General features: G+C 34.8%; 2 protein-coding genes across 2 annotated transcripts; one reads left to right on the forward strand and one right to left on the reverse strand.

Annotated features, from left to right (window-relative positions):
* Positions 1 to 7,124: 7,124 nt before the first annotated feature.
* Positions 7,125 to 9,208, forward strand: LOC113332001 (ethylene-responsive transcription factor RAP2-4-like). Its single transcript, XM_026578654.1, has one exon. It carries the CDS (start codon positions 7,725 to 7,727, stop codon positions 8,919 to 8,921), a length of 1,197 nt encoding a protein of 398 aa, XP_026434439.1. The 5' UTR covers positions 7,125 to 7,724; the 3' UTR covers positions 8,922 to 9,208.
* A 3,105-nt stretch (positions 9,209 to 12,313) lies between these two features.
* Positions 12,314 to 17,484, reverse strand: LOC113332011 (endoplasmic reticulum-Golgi intermediate compartment protein 3-like). The gene is made up of 13 exons (XM_026578663.1): positions 17,138 to 17,484; positions 16,430 to 16,503; positions 16,143 to 16,226; positions 15,936 to 16,016; positions 15,298 to 15,378; positions 14,651 to 14,743; positions 14,096 to 14,275; positions 13,894 to 13,961; positions 13,719 to 13,770; positions 13,432 to 13,485; positions 13,243 to 13,335; positions 13,078 to 13,144; positions 12,314 to 12,763 (listed from the first exon to the last, which is right to left on the reverse strand). The coding sequence occupies exons 1-13, from the start codon at positions 17,268 to 17,270 to the stop codon at positions 12,672 to 12,674; spliced, it is 1,152 nt and encodes a 383-aa protein (XP_026434448.1). The 5' UTR covers positions 17,271 to 17,484; the 3' UTR covers positions 12,314 to 12,671.
* Between the last annotated feature and the right edge of the window lie 513 nt (positions 17,485 to 17,997).

Raw genomic sequence — 17,997 nt, forward strand, 5'->3', positions numbered from 1 at the left:
GTTATTATTTTAACAGGGTAAAAAATGTAACTATTTTATTAATTTTTTAATAGATGCGCATGATAAAGAATTAACCCAACTCAAACAACATTAATTGTTGATTTTGCTACAACTAAGGGCGACAGTCCATGAATCTCCGAAAATACCGATCTTTTTTGCAAATTCGTATTAAAAATATTTAAATATTACCCAAAAATGTAATTCGATTCATCTTATTTTTTATCCAAAAATCACATACAAAAAAGTATCTGCTTACAAATTAATTATATGTGTCCTAATTTTATATATCAAAAAATGTATAGGTTTTTCTTAATAAACATGATATTATATTAAGATCAACCCCGAAAACTTATATGACCTAATTTTAAGCAGCCTACAATCTACTATTTACTATAAACCAAGTGACCTTGTTTATCTATACAACTAATTTTTTACTTTCTAGCATATTTTGCCATTAAATTTGCATACTTAGTTACGTTTCTGTTTACAGTAAGGACCCATAAATTCGTCAACGCTATATAAGGCCGGCCAAGAGACGTTTTAGCCATTGAAGATTTGATTAATTAAATATTAACAATAATTTGGACATGGGTTTCGAAAATTTATGCAAAATTGACTACTTGGACATATTATTCGGATATCATACGAAGAAGAAATCATAGGAAGTGTGTGGAAGGTAATTTAGTCATTTTACCGACAAATGCTATTAAGGCAACCAAACTATCTACTCAGGGCAACCATTATCATTAAAAGGTATTTTTGTTTCTTTCGGTTGCCTATATCCAAATGTATGCGTGCTGTAACAATTTCCATTTGGTTTACCTTCAACCAAATTGAAGAGAGAATCAAATTTCTCTTTTCTTCTTCCTTATCTTCTTCTCCTCCTTCCCTTTCTCTGTGTTATTCTGTTGAATTTCTGCAGGTTATGTGTGAGGATTATTAAAGTGAATTAGTTGAGTAAGAGGTGTAGATGATGAAGTGGTGGATTTCGAAAAAAAAGCGATTAGGGATGGAGGTAGTTAATCAGAGAGAATCAAAATTAGGATTTATAGATTTGATTAATGCTCTTAAGATTTGGAGTTGTTGTTAGATGACGACAGTGACGGAGCAAGAAATTTTGATTGGATGGGTGAAAATTAATATTAGTTGGGTAATCACAAATTGATTATTGATTTTGATAGATTTTTTTCTCTAACAGTTATGTTACGCAACAGTTAATAACGTTTATAATTGTCACAAGAATCTCTGACATACATATATATATAGTGTGTAAACCTTTTAGTAACACTTACATGAGTTACAAATTGATCACGAATAAAGAAAAAAAAATGGGTGGGATCAGGGATCCACCCACCTCACTTGTGACTCCGTCCCTAGATGAATAGAAAAGGATTGATATTTAATTGAAGTTCTGAAGATGATTTGGTGATGAATCATAGAATTAAGGTTAGCGTTTATGTGAGCTGATGATTGATTGATTATGAAAAAAAATTAAATAATTGAAGATGGGTTTTAGAAATAAATTACGAAGAAGAGGATTGATAGGTTGATTTGGAGATTTGATTTTAAAAGAGAACACAATCAGACAAATTGGAAATTAGGGTTCATGTTCTTCCACAAAATAGAAATTTAGGGTTTTTTTATTAAGAAGATGACGTGGTTGTTTATGGGTTGAATTGTTTGTTGTTTAATTAAAGCAAAGAAATCAGAACCATCTGCTTCACTTAAGGATTTCAATCCAAGGTAAACTCTTCATTATTCATCTAAATTTTGTTATGTTCTTAGAAAACATGGTGGTGATTGTTATCAATGGATTCAAGTATTTACTGCATTAGTTGTGATTTAGATATTTCGTAACTTTGATCAAAGGAATGGAAATTAGAGAGTTTCGGTTAAGTTTCGTAAAATATTTGCAATTCAGAAATTGTTGTGGAGGTAATGCAAAATTGGTAGTGATGATTGTATTAAAAGCTAAGTATTGTGCAAGTAGTTGTGATGGTGTCAGAGTATTGTAGAATGCATGAATTAGTTGATATGGTATGGTGTTGAATTGCATTATTTATGGTAGGGCTATCAATGGGTGCGGGTTCTCCCGGGTGCCACTGGACCTGAAATCGGGCCCTAATTATAAAAGTCTGGTCCAATTCCTAAATTTTTGGACCCGGAACCGGACCCGTTAAAAATCCCGGGTACCCGTTGGGTATTAAGAAAACTTAAAAAAATCTAAAAAACTTAATATCTTTCTCTTTTTGGATTGAATCTAATTATTTTTATAAAAGTTTATTATCATTTATTTATCAATGTACTAAATAAAGATTAAATGTAAGGAAAAAATGAAAAATGAAAAAAAATCAAAGCCAAGACTAGCAAAATACTTATAATTTTTCTAAAAAGATGAATAAAAGAATGAGTAATCAGGTACCCGACGGGTATTATCCGTTTGGATCCGTTAAGATTCGGGGTCCAATCGGGTAATTACCCGTCGGATCCTAAGTTGTTAATGGGTCCAACTTTAGGACTCGGAACCAGACCTGAATCTACCAGATACGGTTCCGGGTAATGGGTACCCATTGACAGCCCTAAATATTATGGGATGAGTTGGATGTGATAAAAATATTTCAGGTGGTGTGGTTGCGGTGCTGTTTTGTAATTGAAGCTAGCAATGCAGCCATCAATGCTGGTAATGCATTTTATTTCACGCATGTTCTGCGTGCGCCATGATGGCACAACAGAACCAATTGGCCTGAGCAATAGCCTTGGCCAAATTCATTTCAGTTGATCTGTTTCGATTGATTCATCTGACTCACTCAATCTGACTGAGTAGACTCTGTGTTGAGCCGGTGAAGCCGATTTAACTCAGTAGAACCTGACATGACTCACTGATCTAACCTATTTGGATCACTTGACCAAGTTGGACTTTGACCTAACCCTGACTTGACTGGACCTGGAGGTTGACCGTTAACTTTATTGTTAATTTAACTGTTGACCGTTAGTTGACCAGGGGAATGCTGGCTTATATGAGGGCTGCCACCTACACAGATGTTGAATATATTGAGTAGGTGGCAGCCCCCAAGTTGAATATTATTTGTAGGTTGCCATTCTCTCGATTGAATATTATTATTATTTTATATTCTTTTATCTAGTAGGTCGTCATCCCCCAGGTTGAATATTATTATTTTATTTAGTAGGATGACATCTCTCAGTTAAATATTATTAGTAGGATGGCAGACCCCTCATCTCCCGTTTTGAAATTATATATTATATTATTTTTGGAAAGTCGCTTGTGTACGTATCATGTTTTATTGTAAAACCTTTGGAACCATTGATGGTAGTTTCCTAAAGCACCGGATGGATGTGCGTTTCGTGTGGATAGCGTTTTTATTAGAGTCTCCAATGAATTTGGCGAGGTCTGAATGACATACTTGTAGTTGTTATAGCGTCATTTCTGTAAATCATCTGGTGGTGATCTTTTACAGATATTATTACTATGGTCGCAATACCCGGGGAGGTGGAACTAGAATAACATTATTTCATGAATGTCTTATTATGATGTTGTGCTGAGTGCTATAAAATGTTATACGGTTTTTCTATGTTGTATTTTGATTTTATTATTATGTTAGTAATGTGATGCATGTTAATGATCACTTGAGAATTATTGGTTTCCACTGGCCACCCTTTTCGGGATGATATGCTTACTCATTCCCACTTCAGTGTTTTTCAGTTATCAGAGGAGATGGTGCGCTTGAAGATATTCATTTCCATAGTTTAAAGCTTTAGCAAATTAAGAACGTAATGTTTCTTTTATATAAAAGTATTCTTTATTTATCTATAAAATAACAAAGTAGTATATATCACTTGGGAGATTTTGATTTAAAATGTATCAAAGAGTTTAAGGTTTTATTTTGATCTGCTTTATGTAATTATGATTGTTAAAATCGATAATCTAGATTTGATACTTCCGGCTAGGTCATAATCCTAGTGATTAAGCAGGTTTAAGATTTGGGGAGTCACAATTACATATAACACTTTGACTGATTCAAGATTAAATAACTGTCATAATGTCCTTCAAGATATTAGTAGCTTCTCAAGAATAAGAGTTAAGCTTGTTATTGATATAGTTTACCACATTGTTGCAGTCACAAAAAATCTCCACATTTTTCTCGTCTATTTTTCCCCAACTTGCAGCCAACTAGATTCTGCAAAAAAAAAAAAATCATTCATAAATTGTTGACCTAGTCTATTTATTATACTTCCTTTGTCTTTTTTTATCTGTCCTAATTTTCACTTTGGTCTGTCTTTTTTATCTCTCCGCTCTGTCTATAGACATATTTTTACCTTAAACTATCAAATATACCCTTTATTTTTTATAATCATAAAATTATTTTTTATATAAACTTAATTCAATATCTTAAATATAATCACCATATATAAGGAAAAAATCCATTCAATATCTTTGTACTAATCATCATTACATTTTTAAATAAAAACATTTATGGATAGTTATAAAGTTCTTAATAAACTTCTACGTATTCTTACATAACCTTTTAATTGTGGATTCTATAATAAAAGCAGTATAAGTTTGTTTTTATTTTCTTAAAATATTATCCAATTTATAATTTTTAATATATTAATTCTAGTTTTGGTAATATCATAACATTAAATAGGGATAGTCAAAGATTAGTCATGACATTTTATATGATTTCCTTAATATTTTGACAAAGTCAATTAAGACTGTTAATTAAAGACAGAGGGAATATGTACTATCAAGTTTTTTAAAAATACATATTTTTTTCTTCTGATTTTTCGGTGACTTCAGATACTATCCAATATCCAAATTAAACTATATGGCTGCACACCAACTCTGGAAGATACACCATAACTTCAGGATATAAATGCCACCAACTTTTTATGGACACTACCATTTCCCACAAAAAGTTCAGTTTTTCTTTTGAAAAGCAATTAATGAAGGACAACAAACCTTCATTACTCTAAATTGTATCCAACTCACCAGCTCTAACCTTTGCCTACGTTGCAATAATGATCCAGAAACTACCATACACATTCTTTTACAATGTCAAGTCGCTGCAACTTCATGGGGCACCCTTCTAACCCGCCTCTCAACCCAATCAAGTACCACCCATTTTCCTCCGATTATTTGTTGGAAAATTTATACTTAAAAGAGGGATGAAAAACAAACAAAAAATTGTTGTAGCGCTGACTTCAATACCTTTCGATTCATTTCGACAATATTTCGACCATTCTGAATTAATTGGCGAGTAAAACATGCCAATGAAATATTATCTTCAGGATGCGACGAAACCCTAACAACGTAACTGAATTCAAGGTTTGTACACCTTGATCTAACCAAACACACATTATATTTCTGATGATTCTTAGAGAGAAATTAAAATGCAGAGATTTTGATGTGTCTTGAATGAGATAACATATTTACTAGTTATAAAGTTATAAGGGAATTCGTGTCTATTGAAGATGCCTTTTTATCTCTAAAAGACACCTCCAAAATGTAACAACGGTGGATTATGGGAGGAGATGCTTCTGTTCAAATTTGAACTAAAAATTCGAATTAGGTGTTTAAATTCGCCCCCGGAATCCAACAATATATTCCCCCAAGCAAAAATCCCACAACTTTTACAAACAAATGCCCATCCCTCGATTATTACTTCATTCTGCTTTAGGAATGAGCTAATATATCTCCAAAAGCAACCAAATCCAGAAAATATAATACAAATGACATTCAAACTCCAGCGGGGATTCACTTGGGCTAAAAAGATCTTACCTCCTGTCTTACTTAGGATGCTTCTAACGACAAAAGCGTCAAACAACATAAGATCAACAACAACCATCTCGGTAGGCTGGATCAATCCCAACCTGGATTAGATCAAGATCAATATGGATGGGGAAGCTAGAGGACACTGGGGAATTGCTGGAGCAGAATTCATATGCAGGAACTCAGAGGCAAGAATAGATTTGTTAAGTTAATGCTACAACAATTTTTTTGATAGCATGGACTACCCTTCTAATAACTGTTAGAATCCTGAACCTGAGACGTGGGCCATGTTGATAGTGTCAAGAACATCATAATAGAATTTGATGAAAGTTCAATTCAAACAGACTCAACAAACCTGCTTTGATTCCTAAAATCTAATTTAGAACCGCCATTATATATAACATGAATAATTTGTGAAATAGAGAATGCGCTAAATTTCTCAATGAGTTATCCAACACAACTATAAAAAAGGAAATCAGGTTGCGGATGGGCTGTCAAACTATGCGGCAGATGGGAATTAAGCTGAAAACCTCTCGACAACTTTTTGAGACCCTCCAATCCCTTATTTCCCTAATCAAATTGTAATAAACGACACTTTGAGCATGACATACCTTCGTGGAATCACTCAATAGTTAATTCCTACAAATATATTTTCATGTTTCCACCAAAATTCCAAATACAAATTTGAACTCATCCGGTGTATGTTAATTAGCGCGATTCAGAACTAGACAGAGCACCATCTGCATCGTTAACAACTTTACACTTTGGCCACAGCTTAGCGGTAAACTTTTACCTGGGATGCTAATCAAAAAGCATATGTAGCGTCACATGTATCTTGTTTCTAGCGCCACGTGATTTGATATTTTGTCTTGCTTGTTTAATTAATAAAACAGCTTAAAAGTTAAAATTAGTTGCGATTACGAGAAGCATGTGTGCTTGAGATGTGATAGCACGACGGTAAGATCTCCACCAATATCAAAACTTCAATTAATTACGCAAACTTAATTCCATTGAACTGAATGTAATCCAACCTGTATTAAATCTCGACCACTAGATGACATCTTGATTAACTACAAATCATGAAACAACATAAATCTCACACCACTCAACCCTTTGACTTTCTGAATTAAGGTACCGTTGCAGTGTAAGTAACATTACAACTGGTTGTATTAAATTGAACAATTTTTTAGGATTAGTAGTACGTAATAATAAATAAAAGGTTTGACTTAAATGAGGAGTGAGATGTAATTGCGTAATTAACTTCTTAATTAATTGAGCAAATTACTCTACCACTTGATGCCCTTTGTGTTGTTGTGTATATAAAGAAGTTGTAAACTAGCGTTTCAAAACAGAGTGAAGGTGAGTTTGAGTGTTCAGAAAAAGAGCGATTGTGAGGAAAAAATTCTAATTTCTTTTTAAAAAAAAAATTTGTGAGTGATTTTCTTCAGCTTCCCTCCCCCCCATTTCTAGCAATCCCGCTTCTCTGTATCCCATTCTGTAATTTCATCTGTTAGTTTCTACGAAAACTTGATTCTCGGTTTGTTTTGGTTCCTTCTTTCAAAATTTAAAAAAAAAAAAGAAAAATCAAACTTGTAAAATGGCTTTCTTCAGAATTTTCAGGTGGTTATCAGAATAGAGATTCAGTGTTGTTTTTTTTTGAAAGTTATTAATTAATTTTTTCAGTTTGTTCTTAGCTTTGATAAATCAACTTGCAGAGATTTCTTTTTATATCTCTGAAGTTGTTCTTAGTTTCATTAGTATAAAGAATTTATACTTTATTTTCTCTTTCAGGTACCTTTTCATTTTGTAATCAGTTTTCTTTATATGTAAAACTATAACCTGTTCTTTAATTTTGTTAAGAACCAGGTTAGATTTTCACATTTTCTTATAATTTTTCTTTTTTCTTTTCTTTAGTTTATCATCAACATTATATATCATGGCAACAGCATTAGATATCTACAGTGGTTGTAATAGAAGTAGTAGTAATGATTTTTCAGATTTATTTACAGGAGGAGGTGAATTAATGAAAGCACTGGAACCTTTTATCAAAGGTGCTTCATCATCTTCTCCAGACTCTCCATCTCCATTTTCTTCCTCTAACTCTTCTTCTTTTTCCTCAACCCCTAATCCCTTTTCTTTTTCTACCTCTCCTTTTCCTTCTACTTCTTTCTCTCCTTTCCCAACTTCTCAATCTGATTTTTACACTCCGGAATTTTGTTCAACATCAAACACACCCCAGATGTTTTATCCAGGGGGGTCTAGTCCAAATATTTTTGGTCATGATGAACAATCTGGTTTATTAGGTTTAAATCAACTTACCCAGCTTCAAATCCAACAGATTCAGGTACAAATTCACCTTCAACAACCACAACAGCAGCAGCATCAATTCATGGGTCTTTCTAAATCTGGGATTGATTCAATTCAGAATCAGTATCAACATGAATGGACCCAACAACACCAACCACAGAAAACTAGCCTAAGTTACTTAAGTCCTAAATCAATCCCAATGAAGCAACAAATAGGTTTAGGAAAACCTACAAAGCTTTATAGAGGTGTTAGACAAAGGCATTGGGGAAAATGGGTTGCAGAAATCCGTTTACCTAAGAATAGAACTAGGTTATGGCTTGGTACTTTTGATACTGCTGAAGAAGCAGCTTTAGCTTATGATAGTGCTGCTTATAAGTTGAGGGGTGAATTTGCTAGACTTAATTTCCCTCATCTTCCCCATTCTCATGATGACAGAAAACCTCTTAATTCTCTTGTTGATTTGAAGCTTCAAGCTATTTGTGAAAGCTTAGCTGATCAAAAGAAACAGGGGAGGAAGAAGACTTTGGGCAAGAAGAAACTTCCCTCTAAGAATCAAATAGAGGAGGAGGGTTCTTGGAAACCAAATATGGTAGTTGAAAACCATCAAACATTAGGGTTTCAGAATCATGGTTATTGTAAGGTGGAAGAGACTTCATTATCATCACCAATGTTTTTGGAGAGTGATGAATCTGCAAGTTCTTTATCATCATCATCACCTGAATCTGATATTAAATTCCCCGAGTTTATGCATCAACAGCAATCGGAGAATGTCAATTTGAAGAAATATCCATCATGGGATTTTGATTGGGAAGCCATCCTTTCATGATTAATTTGTTTGTAATTCAGTTTCAAATAGTCTCTACTGCAATGGGTTTTTGACATTTGCAGAGAGTTTTTTTTAGACTATTTAGTTGTTCAGTTTATTTATCATTGTAGATTGTTAATCAGGGTTATGTTAATATGTAAAAGGAGGTATCATTCCTCCTCTTCTTTAGTTGATCTGCTTGTTTTTTCCTTGCATCGATCAGCTGGATTGTAAGAAAAAAAGACCTCTGTTTTGTAATTGTAATTGTAATTTCCGTCTAAGAATCTATGGTTTTTTCATTGCTTTTAGTTTTGGTAGAAAACATGGACATGTTATGGTGTTTGAAACTTCAAAGAAGTTGTGAATTCTCAGCACTCATGTCAAAAATACTTCAACAAATCTTGCAAAACATACTTAAATGAATGGCCGAAGTACCAAAACCAGCAAGAAAAAAAATGAAAGAAAAATCTGAACGACTCGAACTTTAAGAGCATTGGAGTCGGACATCCCATGTGAGGAGATTTTAACTATTGAATGAGAGTGATTTCATGTCCTCTCCCAAATGTCTCGACTGTTCGAGAAAGTTGAAAGACCTTTTTCTGTAGAACAGTGGGAATATGATGAAAATTTTAAAATTGAATTTCTACTCGCAAAAACTTGTACTGATTGTATGGCTCTAAACAAAACCTCGCCTAAATAGGGTGGTAGGGATGCAATGGTACAAATGATTTATGCAGGATTTGACACATTGCTTCTATAGTACAAATAAATTTATGCAAATTGGAGATATTGCTTCTCATCATTTGTAGTTCTTCTGATATTTTATTACTAAATGGAAGCAATAAAATGTCGACAATGTAGAAAAAATGCAGATAATATAGACAATATTGGGATGAGAGTTACATAAACTAGGCCAATTGAGAAACCAAGGCTTTTCATAGTCGCATATATACAAATAAAAATTATGAAGATAATTAGTGATGATGAACATGTTTACGTATGTGGTTAGTGTTGATAGTGAAAGTCCGAAGAAGCCAAATTCACCAAGAAACGAGCATAAAATTTGAAGCTTCGTGAAGCTAACTACCACATCCACTTACTTCGCCTTTTTTTTTTTTTGGTTATCATGATAAGGTTTTAGTTCAACAAGTGATGTGGAATGCACCTTTTAATCTTCTCTAAGATGCTAAACTTGTTTGACATTAAAAAGCTTCCCCAAAATATTCCAAACTCTGAACTGTTTTCCCTAAGATGTATGTTTTGGTATCATCGAGGCCCATATCGCAAATGGAACCAAAAAGGCTACACTCTCGACGGTAAATTTGGAATGATTTTTTAGGGATCATAGTTTTTTTGAGGGGACCATGATTTTATTAGGCCACCTTCCTTATAGTGATAACGGGTGTCCTAAACCTTGAAATGACTAACCTGCCCTTAACCTAATTTAATTTGAAACCAACCTAATAACCATCTATATATATAACCACCACCTCCTCCCACCACCACCGTCCACCACCGTCGATTACCACCACCACCACCTCTGATTATCACCACCACCAACCACCGATTACCACCACCACCGCCCACCACCGCCGATTACCACCACCACCACCTCCGATTATCACCACCACCTCCTCCTCCCACCACCGCCACTGCCTATTTAAGAAATGTAACAACATCAATGCAATCACAATTAAGTTCTGTTACATGATAATTTTATCGAGTATAAAAGACGCCAGCCGCAACCTGATTCTGCCATGGGACCATTTCGGAGGTATTTTCCAACAAACCCTTCACTTTAATTTGATTTTGATTGCTTCAATCGAATAGAAATCATCAAAATAGGGTTTTTGTAGGAGTTACAGAGCCATGTTCGGTTAGGCCGATTTTCCAAAAAACCCTAGTTTACTAACCGAACTTCTTGAAAATGAAGAACACGAAGAACAGTTCGGTTCTATTGGATTTAAAACTAAGTCACCGAACTCTCTGTTCGGTTGTTTCGCAAAAAATTTTAAAACTACAAAGTAACCGAACTCCATCCTTAGAACCGAAAAAAAACAAATCCAGTCTAACCGAACTGTGTTGTTGTGGCCACTATCTTGAGTTCCAAAATAACCGAACTTAGCCAATAGAGTTCGGTTTTTTCGCAAAAAATTTTAAAACTACAAAGTAACCGAACTTAGCCAATAGAGTTCGGTTGATTCGCAAAAAATACTTTTAACCGAACTCCTTGTATTAGAACAACAGAAGTCCATAAGTTCGGTTCCTTCGCAAAATAAGGATATCACCGAACTTTAGTTTACGAAAATAATGAGAAGTCCACAAGTTCGGTTCGTTCGCAAAAATGTTAAGTTTTCTTTGTAACCGAACTCTACCTTTGAAACTTCGTAACCGAACTCTACCTAATTCGCCAAGAAATAAATTTCGTAGTAACCGAACGTTTGCCTAATTGCATATATGCATATATAAGCCTAGTTCGGTTGATTCGCAAAATATGTTGAAGTTTGCGAACCAACCGAACTTCTAACACTAGGTTACTTTTAACCTGCAGTTCGGTTGGGAACTTGGTTGCGTTGAAGTTTGTGAACTAACCGAACACACAAGATGTACACAAATAAATTGTTAAGTTCAAAGTTTGGTTACCTACTATTTTATCCTAGGTAACCGAACATTGCACCAAAACCTCCATTAACGAGCGAGTTCGGTAACCTGCGTGTTTGGAAAACGTAACCGAACTGCACTTTCAGGTGTGTTCGGTTACATGTTCTTGACATATGGTAACCGAACTGACCCAAATCTACATAAAATTTTTCATTTTTTTTGAAAGTTTGGAGCAATTCAACCAACATTATCTAAGTTTGAAGCACACCTGGGTATCCAAATACCCTTCCTCCGATTGTGGTTGGTAAAATTCATCGTTTTTCATGTTTTCCTTCTTCATCTTCTCTAACTTTACTCTCTCAATAATTCTACTTCTTTAAAAAAAAAAACCATCTGATTTTTTAATCTCACTAATTATCTTTAACTTAATCATCTCACTAATCATTATACTAACTATTATTAACACTAACTAATCGTCACCCAAAATTAATCAGGAGGGTAATTTAGGTATTAATATAAATATCCAAATAAGGGGTGACCTAGATTTACTCCTAATGTCTTTACCCAAAATAAAATCATGGTCCCCCAAAAAACCATGGTCCCCAAAAAATCGTTCTAAACTTGAATGTGCTATCGCAACCAATGTTCAGTCTACAAGTTCATGGCCTAAACACGAACTATGAGCAGTACAAGAGTGAGGTCATAATCTCCACACGATCAAAAGGTAGGACCATGACTTGGGGATTTAAATCTCACATGAACTGCAAATGGGTTGGGATTTAAAGCATCCAGATTGCAGCACAACAAAGAGATTGGTACAGCAACATAATTAAACATCTGTGACTATATGATTGCATGTTATGAGAACCTCTAGGCGATTTGAAAACTTCCTTGTTACCTTTTTAAACAGATCATCCTCAACTATTGAATTACAACTGGTAAAACTGAAGTGTGGTCTGTAAACAGCAAAAAAAGTGAGTTTTTCTCAACTCATCTGTCAATCTTTAGAACTTTTTAAGTTTAGCTGTGAATAAATTAGCCCACCGTTTTTACGAAGGATGTATCTATGTATCATTTTGTGCTCCCACCCTTCGAGCGTTCAACCAGAGGCCTTTGACTGGCAATAAAAGTTGAGCCAAATATATGCAGATTCGGAGGGATGGTATGATCTTAGCTGAATTTTCCGATTTCCATCTTCTTCTTGATCGCCTTTTGACCATGATATATGAACGAATCAACTATCCCAGAAACTGTAAAGACGCCTGCACACATAAGACCACAAAAAAAATAATGATCGAGGCAATCAATATATCTTAATATTTGCAACAGAATCTGCAAGGGGTATATTTTCTAGGGGAAACAATCATATGGGATCTCAAAACTGGAAGTTCTGAAACTAGAAATGGACTTCAAGTGTATTAGCTGTGGTGAACAGCTTATGTACGCATACAAAATTGCTTCACAAATGACAGTAGTTCATTTTTTTTTAATTTTTTTGTCCTGAAGAAAAACATAGTAATAATTGAGTATCAGAGAAACACAGTCACTGTAGTTAAAGGATGGGTGTGTTACAAACCTCCAACTATAGCACACACATTTGTCAGGAAGTGTAAGAATGACACGTGACCCTCGGTAAACGTCACCTGCAACATGCAAGATTTGTTGAGGATAACAACAATTACTTGAACTTCTTAAAGCACAACGCCAATATATAAATATAGCTTCAAGAAACAATAGGTACCTTAATTGGAGACAGGTCATAAAAAAAGAAAACTCCAGGAATAGACCGAGACTGACCATACGCAGCGCCCCTAAAGTGCTCTGTTACCGAAAACTGTGTAAACCAGTGAAGTGCATTTTCATCAACAACCACCAAATAAAACACAATTCAGAGACATAAATAATGAAACTTCAAAGTAATCACTGTTACCTGATTTGACTGGATGGTGTGACCGCTTATATCAGTGTATACAGTAGGAACCACCTGAAAAACAAACAGAAAACCTGAAAGTCTCAGTTCCGGACAAACAATTTTCTTTGTCAAGAATTTAATTATAATAATCCTACACTACTTCCCGAAGATACTGCTAATCAGCAACTCTTTCCAATAGTAGTTCAAAACACAAATTGCACACGTTTTCATAACTGAGTTTTCAAAGACCAACCAAGATCCGTAAACAAAATAAATGAAGAGGTGAAGTCATTACGAATACCAACCTTAATGAAATACTGATACATTCCATTCGGCACTTCTTGCATCCATTGCACCCTGAAAGATAGTGTCAGCGGGGAAGAGCAAAACAATGCATACAACGTTCACATAACCCATCAAGATATAGGATAACAGTTTCATTTATCAAACGCATTAGGAAGATGGGGTAAAGACAGTTACCCATCAAGAGGATTCACAGCTCCAGGGAAGTACTCTCCAAAAGACAATTTGTTGATTTTGTGACTTATCTAATTACACCCAAGTAACTTATAAGACAAATGCTTCGATAGATATGACAAAGTTGATATGAAAATAGAGAAGATATAAACAATTTTCTGTTCACGGAGAAATACAAATTTTCATGTAGAGGTTCACAACTTACATTGTAACTGTCCTTCTGGAAAGCCAGCAAATCTTGCACATGGACATTTGACTGATGGAAGCTTTTCCCAGGAGCAAAGTGAAAATTCCCGGCTACTTTATTTACTTCCAAGAACCCATAGATATTGCATCCTTCACCTTCTTCATCTTTTATCTGCTGGAAGAAACCTTCTCTTTTGCACTACATAAATATCGAAAGTTGGGAGAAGTTCAGAAATACTCAATGAGGTCATGAGTTCAACTACATATGTACTAAAACAAAGATATCCAGGAGCCACACATTGCACAAGTTGACATGAATGCAAGTAATCTATATTTATCGAACCCCTTGACAAAATAGTTATTGAACCTGTTGACAAAGAGAATAGACTCATCTTTTTAAACTGGACAGTAATCTCTTACAAATAGCAAACTAAATGGTAGTTATCTTATTAAAATGTCACTTTAGCTTTAACATGTCAATTGTGCATAACTTAATTATTCGTCAGTACGTAATTAGGATATTATAATACTTCGTCGAGTAGTGGAAACAGAAAAGAAGTTCAACCAGACAAACCTGGTCAATTAATTCAGGATTGCCGAGGCCCCAACCTTTCTTCCTGTATGCTTCACGGACTTCTTCACATGAGTTGCAACAATCTTCGTCTGACTGCAAAAGGAATGAAGTACTCAGATGCTTGAGATTAACACAACAAACATGCTTAGTTTTGTTAATGTATTTTATGTTGAAATGCAAGCATCATTAGCTCAGCAGTAACACTAAAGGGAGCCATTAATAGTCAGCAAGTAAAGAAGAAAAAGGCTCCCAGATGATCAAACAAAAGCTTTTCAAATGGACATAGTAAACAATAACTTTATGTATGATAATGCAGAGAAGCCATCTCCTTTGTTTTATTAAGTCCAGCAAGAAAGCCAACACCAGATCTTATGCAAGGATACTTTACACAAGTATCATGTCACGGGATTAAAAACATTCCGCGACACTATTGACATTTGAGTTATTGCCACCAAATTTGCCCAAGATGTACATACAGTGGATACGGAAATCATTGCCGCTATTATCTTTTTCAGGTTCACGAATTACAAAATTCAACAGCTGTATAATCAGATCTATTACTTTTATAAGTGCAAGCTTAAATGTTTATAGCTTTCATGATAAAAGACAGCTATATATCTATATTCAAAAGAAAACAGTAAGCATACCACTTCTGCTCCATAGCATGAACCACAATATGTTTCATTGTGTTCCAGCCTGCCTCCATGTCTTTGTAAAGGCTTTTCAATCTGTATGAAACAACAAAAAGAAACAGTTTGTATCAAAAGAAGATTGAAGATGCAACCTCTTGCAAAGGTTTAAACAAATGGTCTAGCTTATAAGATTGAATTCGTAAACAATGCACTTGTAATCTTGCAACATCAGCAAAGGGCAATAATTTCAAAACCAAAGAAAAATTCAACCAGTGGACAAACACAGTTGATCTAGAAGAATGCCGAGGCAAAACATTTATAAATTCTATCCCTCACGAACAACATGGCAAACCAACAATCAACGTTCAGATTAGATGGTGTCATCGTGACCACACCAGATAAATAATGTGCTTCATAATATATGAACAACCATAGCAGTAGATTTATCTTTTTGCAAGGACAAATCTGGACCGTCACTATCTAGGCTAACTTAGCCATACTCTGTTCTATGATATAGACAAACGAACACTAAACTTACATGAAAGAGAAAAAGTTCACATCTTTTATATACAAATAATGACCTAACTATACTTAAGAAGTTGTACAATCTTCTCTTTCTAAATAGAGATGAAAGGGCTGAGAAATAGATTAACCTTTGGAGCACCAATTCCATCTTGCCTGGACTCGATAACATTGCCATGGGAATCTATTCTTTTCTTAATTATATCATGTCTCTGCAATAGAAATAAGAATAAGAAACATATATAAGAAAAACAGCAGAACGCATACTTGATGTTGAAAGGTTTAGAAATATGATCCCTCTACTAAAAGAGGTAATCATTAAGTTAATGGATACGTACTATATCGAGATGTTGCTCTCCACTAATATCCATCGCGTCAACACTGAGCATGGAACATGCCAAGGAAGGAAAAGTAACATCGAACTGCATTTTCAGAAAGAGAAATAAAATGGGAAACAGATCAATTTATGATGCTAAATGTACTACATAAAGTAATCCAAACGAAGTATATATCAAAACGTTCGGTTGCAAAAACAACCCACTAGAAACTACTGAAGCAAGTTTTTATAAAAACAAGCCTTAATTTAGGTAGACGTCTGACAACCCAAGTGGGAAAATATTGTTACATTGATTCGAAGAGTTTCTCCTCTGGATGTATCTACAACAAGCTTTGTTTCAGCAGTTGCTCTAAGATATAATCCTGCAATCCATTGGTAGTATAGTAGGTTAGACAACAAAAATTTCAGGAAAAAAATCAAGTCTGCTATGTGAAGTGCCGCCAAAAACAAGAAATCTCCAAGGGTGGAAAGAAAGTTAAATGGTGAAGGAAAAGAATACGCTCACCAACAAGGAATGTGTTTCTTGCCCACCCATTCTAAATGACAACCCCTATGTTTACCATAACAATTCCAGTCAAGATTGTCCAATTTCACACTTAACCATCCATACGTCCCACAAACCTATTTCTTGTCTTTCCTACTTCAGTGAATCAAACCCTAAACATAAGAAAAGGTAATTCCCATTTGGGTACGTCAAATTGACACTTTCTTTCCCCTAAAAGTAATGTTTTTCTGCTCTTGTTTTGTTTAATTTGGATGCAATTCATAGTCTTTATGTTTTCTCGGAAGTGAAGAATATTCCCCAACAAAACAGAAGAAATTACTGCTACCCATAGAAACTAAAACTAGTATAAAAAGTACATTCAATTGACCACATAGTAATAAAGATTCATGAATAAAACGAAGCCCTAAATTAGAAGGGAAAGTAAAAACAACAAGAAGAAGAAGACGAAGAAAGAACCCTAAAAAAGAAAAAGAAAAAGAAACGTTACATACTTAGCTCGGAGAGGAATAACAAGAGCATAACAACGGAGGAAACAATGGTAATAACACCACCAGAAAGAGTTGTACTGTAGAAATCCTCATTTATTTTTGGGTGTGCATCTAATTTTCTTAGCTTCGAAAACATCTTTTCAGGAGAGAAAATACCCAAAGAGAAGACAAACAATATACAGAGAGAAAGAGAAGGAGAGAGATTGAATTGGTTTCTTCCCTCTTCTCTTCTCTCTCAAAAGAAGCTTCTTTCTTTGTCTTGGTTTCTTTCTTTGTTTCTGGGATTAATTTATTTGTCTGTTAATGGGTGAATGCTGTTTCTGTTCTGTATTTGGTTCTATGGTTGTTGATCTGTAAAATTAAGGTTCATCAATATAGGAAAGTAAGAAAGAAAACGTTTGGGCCGTGTGTTTTTCCTGTTTTTTCGGGTAGTGTTATAATGCAAGATTTTTCGGGGTAAAATGACGAGAATCCACTTGTGATCGGCTGTGACTTAACAGTACTCAAAGTACCAGTCTCCCCATGTCCTACGAGACAAAATGACGGCTGCTTTGATTTTGTAGGCTTCTTCTCGGCGTGTGTTTAGACTCATTTTCTTGGCGTGTGTTTAGACTCTTTTAGACCGGGTCTTGTGAACCATTTGGGGTTAGTCCAGTTGGCCAGGAGTCTGATTCTCAAGTAGGAGGTCAGCGGACCGAGTCACTGCTCAAGAGTTTTGGATATCTTATGAAATACTCCTCTCATGTAAATCTAGTTTAAGTTTCTTAATGCATCTTCTTTCCTATTAAAAAAAAAGATTGGGTCAGGAGGTCGGCGGATCGAGTCACTGCTCACGAGTTTTGGATATCTTATGAAATACTCCT

The sequence above is a fragment of the Papaver somniferum genome, unplaced genomic scaffold (assembly GCF_003573695.1).
Source record: "Papaver somniferum cultivar HN1 unplaced genomic scaffold, ASM357369v1 unplaced-scaffold_128, whole genome shotgun sequence".
Classification (NCBI taxonomy): Eukaryota; Viridiplantae; Streptophyta; class Magnoliopsida; order Ranunculales; family Papaveraceae; genus Papaver; species Papaver somniferum.

Coding starts and splice junctions, on each gene's coding strand:
- LOC113332001 (XM_026578654.1), top strand. CDS start 7,725: ATGGCAACAGCATTAGATATCTACAGTGGTTGTAATAGAAGTAGTAGT.
- LOC113332011 (XM_026578663.1), bottom strand. CDS start 17,270: ATGTTTTCGAAGCTAAGAAAATTAGATGCACACCCAAAAATAAATGAG. Junction 16,504..17,137: donor GTTATTCCTCTCCGAGCTAA/GTATGTAACGTT, acceptor AATGGATTGCAG/GATTATATCTTAGAGCAACT. Junction 16,017..16,142: donor GAGAGCAACATCTCGATATA/GTACGTATCCAT, acceptor TTTCTATTGCAG/AGACATGATATAATTAAGAA.